Source organism: Prosopis cineraria, unplaced genomic scaffold (genome assembly GCF_029017545.1).
Source record: "Prosopis cineraria cultivar Desert tree isolate PC_DT_omini unplaced genomic scaffold, ASM2901754v1 PC844, whole genome shotgun sequence".
Lineage (NCBI taxonomy): Eukaryota > Viridiplantae > Streptophyta > Magnoliopsida > Fabales > Fabaceae > Prosopis > Prosopis cineraria.
This window is the reverse complement of record NW_026556169.1, coordinates 7,571-12,249: the sequence shown is the minus strand read 5'-3', so window position 1 is coordinate 12,249 and position 4,679 is coordinate 7,571. Positions and strand designations below refer to the sequence as shown.

General features: G+C 33.6%; 1 protein-coding gene across 1 annotated transcript; it reads right to left on the bottom strand.

The window, feature by feature from the left end:
• Positions 1-481: 481 nt before the first annotated feature.
• Positions 482-4,011, bottom strand: LOC129298547 (uncharacterized). Its single transcript, XM_054936963.1, has 7 exons — positions 3,389-4,011; positions 3,229-3,315; positions 2,918-3,136; positions 2,344-2,508; positions 2,069-2,122; positions 1,832-1,978; positions 482-1,075 (listed from the first exon to the last, which is right to left on the bottom strand). The coding sequence occupies exons 1-7, from the start codon at positions 3,593-3,595 to the stop codon at positions 698-700; spliced, it is 1,257 nt and encodes a 418-aa protein (XP_054792938.1). The 5' UTR covers positions 3,596-4,011; the 3' UTR covers positions 482-697.
• Positions 4,012-4,679: the final 668 nt, after the last annotated feature.

The window sequence follows — 4,679 nt, the reverse complement described above, 5'->3', positions numbered from 1 at the left end:
AAAAAAAAAGATATACATGTTCATGTCAGGCTGTATATGGGATTTGTTAATCTATTAAGTTGAACTTTTTTTGGACTTTCATAGAATATATTTTTTCATAGGTTAAACACAGAGTAGGTAAAATATAAATTTTAAGGATAATACAAGTTTAATCACAAAATTTTATGTTAATTATTGATTTAATTTTTAAATTTTAACTTAATACATTTCAGTTATTATAATTTATTGAATTAAAAAATTATAAGGACCTTGTACTAAAATTAAATAATTACACGGACTATGCTGTTCCAAATCAAGAATGTGTATATTTATAAATTTAATTGTTATGAATCAAAATTTAAGAACTGAATTTACAATTTAAAAAATCAAGGAATTAAAATTTATGTTTTTGCTAAAGGTTAAAACAACGTATATTTATCAATAAAAAACTCAGAACAACATAGTAAAATAAGGCAGAAAAAAGAGAGAGACATATAACAAAGATACAAATGAGGATATTATATTTAGTATTCAACTTGTTTGAGATTTACACAAGTGTCTATAAGCAATGGATGACTGGTTAGTCAAAATGCAAAATCCTAAAAAAAAAATACTAATATAACAAGAATTAATATTATTAAATAATCAGCCTGAGAAGCTTGCCCAAGAATGCCCAAAAATAAATTCCCCCCTCGGGGGGTTTGTAATTTATCACTAATCAGGGACACTTGACGTTTCTGCCGGGTCCACCGTAGTAAAAATAGTTGCCCCACACACGATTAATACCGCCTTGGATATCATAGCAATTCGGGTGGTCCGCAAGGACCCGAAGATTGGACAAAGGAATCAAGTTATTGTCCCAATCAACGACTTGCAAGTTTCGAAAGTAAGAGGCTCTTCCGAATCCTTCTTCCGCAAAATGCCCGCTTCCCATTTGGGTCATTGTGTGGGTACCCGACTCTCTCGAGTTCACTATTTCTCCTCCGAATTGAACCATGCTTGCATGTTGCCTCAGGTGCGTGAACAGCATCGCCGGCCAGTACCCGACTAGGATGCCCGACCCGAATTCCAACCACCAATTCCCGTGCTTCGGATCCTGTCATTCTCTAATCGGATCACAAAGGCGCTACTACGAGTCTACAATGGTTAACGAATACATTCTTTTTCGCAGCTATTTATTTTTGTTTCTAAAACTTATAAGAGAATTCCTAGACTTTTGCAGAGTAATAAAATTATAGTAACTTAAACTCCATAAAATTTATCACCATTCACTTAAATTCATGAAGTTATAAGAAATTTTTAATATTTTACAAAACGAAAATTTACAACTTAAATTTATTATTAAAGTTATAACAAATTTGGAATATTTCCTATCAATTTTTTATATTTTCATTATAACAATATTTTTATCCACCCAAGACAATAAAAAGAAGGTATTTATTACAAAATTAAAAATAATTCTTAAATGTCATCTTCCCGTAAATATAAGCCCTGCCTCTACTTTAGAGTTTTTAGACACAAAATTCAATGGCAACACGAGACTTCCAAAACAGTGGAGATCCCACCATTGACCCATCCTTTCCATTTTTTTTCCTTTGACTACGAAAAGAAAAAAAAAAAAACACCTCTTGGTCCATTTCACGACTTATGTGACAAAGCTTGACTTTTACCATTCACATTAAAAAGGTTAAAAAAAAAAATCAAATGAACTCACCTACCATAAATGAAAAAAGTATTAAATTTAAATCTGCTTCTTATTTGAATTTGAAAAATATCATTTTGAATTAATCAGTAATATTAAACATGAATTAATTGTGTAGAAGTATTAAATTTAAAGCAGAAATATAATTACCTTCCAAATAAGCAAGCTAATATCAAATTGTCCGCCCTTGTAAGAAGAAGTAGGTGAAATGGCAGCCCCAATTGCAATTCTATTGTTAGTTTGAACAAAGCCAGAGCACAATAAATTGTAACACCCAGTTGCTTGATAAGCATCACTCTGCATCCACACATATCATCTTACACTTGAACAACAAGCAAAACACAAACATTTAATAAGTAAAGACAACATTGTAATAAATCCACTTACAGTCCAATAAGTAAAGAATCTGGGGTAGCTGTCGCCATATAGCTCAGGGCTGACCTGCATCAAAATTGATGCAACTTAGCTTCTTTGCTTGCTTGCAATCCAAATATTATTAATTACACTGACAACGGCAAAAAAATTGAGAGGTAGGTGGTTGTTGGTGGTGGCCTTTTAAATGCTTATCTAAGTCGCTAAGTGTGATGCATTAATAAGAAAGTTCACGATACAGGGAAAATAGAGTGTTTTGTGTTGCAAATAATTTAATGAGTGAACAGTACCTGCCAGCCAGCTTCAATGGTGTTGAGATCTTGCCCAAATGAACCAGAAATGACCCAAATTTGAGACAAACTGAATTCATATTGATTCGTCACACGTGGAGCCCACACGTTTATGCTTGCTTTTGCTCCGTAATACTTATCACCACTCACAAATCCAACTGCATGCTGAACATAACACATAACCAAGTTTGTAATACAGTCACAGATTGTGAAATTTTCTTGAACAGGTTGGTGGGTGTGATTTGAAGATGAACATGAGCCTGTTTTGTTAAATCGTAAGAGAGAAAGACAGTTCTGAAGTTGTTGCTTTGGAGTAAGGGAAACTATTTGCAGAGGAATTCTGAAAAACTATGGTCATCACTGTCGTAAACAAGAAAGAGGAATTAATTTGGGTGGTGTTTGGTGGTCAGATTTATGGTTATGGATTTAATTGTAGAATCAGAATGCGTAACAAAATGGCAATATTCTGTCATATTTTCTTGTATCTGTTCTTAGTTAAATGCTTGACTTCGTCAGAGGAGAGAAAAAGAAAAGAAAATTCTGGCTTTGAGATAGAAGAAGAATGAATGAATACCTCATGGCCATTACTATTTGAGTCCCTCCTCACACGGCCTCTGATTTTTCTTCCAAATCTGCGAACCGAGCTGGCTCTTAACATGTCTTCTTCTCTTGTTCTTCTGATTGGGATTGTTCCTTCAGGACATGATTCTCCAGACAAAGTCCATGTCTGAAAATTCTCATCACTCAACGAACCCATTTGGTAATGACTGGTTTTTGGTCTTTCTGGAGGATCCTGAAAATTAAAAAAAGAAAAGAATTCCAGTATTCTGGTTAAAATCCATATCAGTATCGGAGAACCCATTCAGATAAATATAATTTCAATACCAATGGTTTCTGCCCTTTGAGAAAAGGATGATCAAAAGCTGGTTGCTGATGAGACACGACACAGTCTATTATATCACCATCAGGACTCTGCGCAAAACCACACAAATATTCATGACATATGAAAACAAAAGGACACACACAAACAGAAAATTTGATGTACCTGAATTGTTTTAACATAAGGCTTGTTAATCTGGTGGAGACGAGTTCTTATGATGTTGAGTTTTAGAAGCTCTTTCTGGGGGTGAAAAGTCTGATTGAAAATCTGAGACTGAGAGGAATGGACAGGACAAACTAGAGAAGCAAAAAGAACGAGTAAATGTACAAGAAGGGAAATGATTGGAGAGCTGAAACACAGGCTAAAATCCATGGTTGAGAAATTTCTTTGGCTTGTTTCTATTCAGAACCATGCGTACTATTCAGAACCATGCGTGTGTCTGTTTGTTGGCATTGAGGTTGTCTTCTTCTTCCATGAGAAACGGAACAAAACCAGACTTGGAACTCCACTCATCACAGAAGAACCACTATTCTAAGCACCTTATAATTTAGTCTCCTTCACCATTTCCAATTCCTTGAAATCGCAGAACAACAGCAACTTTCTTCTATTCTCTCTCACTCTCTCGGGTCTAGTGCTTGAAATTTGAAAGACAATGGATATAGTATTTCAGACAACTTGAAGTCTTAGGCTTCTAACTGATCAAGAATACACAGAAAAGAAAAAAGGGTTGAGTTTTCTTAAAGGTTTGGCCATGTGGGGTGGAACCGTGGAAGTATAAATGCCAGAAAATCATTCCGACTTTCAAATATGAGAGAGAGAGAGATTGTCCCCAGACCGCAATACAAAGACTGAAACTTTAGCTGTGTGTGTGTGAATATTGAAGGGCAAAATGGTACATATGATTTCCTGTTATTCTTTTTTACTTCGGGTCTGAAGACAGATGGGAATTATATTAGAAAAATTATATATATATATATATATATATATATTTTTTTTTTTTTTGCTTTTTCTGCTTTAAAGTTCCTCCTTTCTCTCTTTCTTTCCCACTTCCCTAGATGTTCTATTTGTCAGCCATTCCAATTTAATTTTCATTTCAAATTTATACATCCATGTATATACCCAAAATGCGAGGGTCTGGATAAGCTTATTCTAGCCAAGCAACATAAAGACATTTGTCTAATCCTAGATTCAACCATTATTGAGTTTAATTAAAATATAATTTTTAAAACATGACTTTTTTATTTTTGAAAATTCAAACCCTCAAATTTTCTTAAAAAAATACATAGTTCATTTCTTTCATCTAAGTTTTTTGCCATGAAATTTTAAATATTTGTTAAGAATTAAATCCAGAAGAGAATAATAGTAAAACAATCTTATTTTACAGTATAATCATTTTAATATGTCTGGAGGGTAGTGGTGAATTAATGAGAAAGAGTAAATAGGAAGAAATATGAGT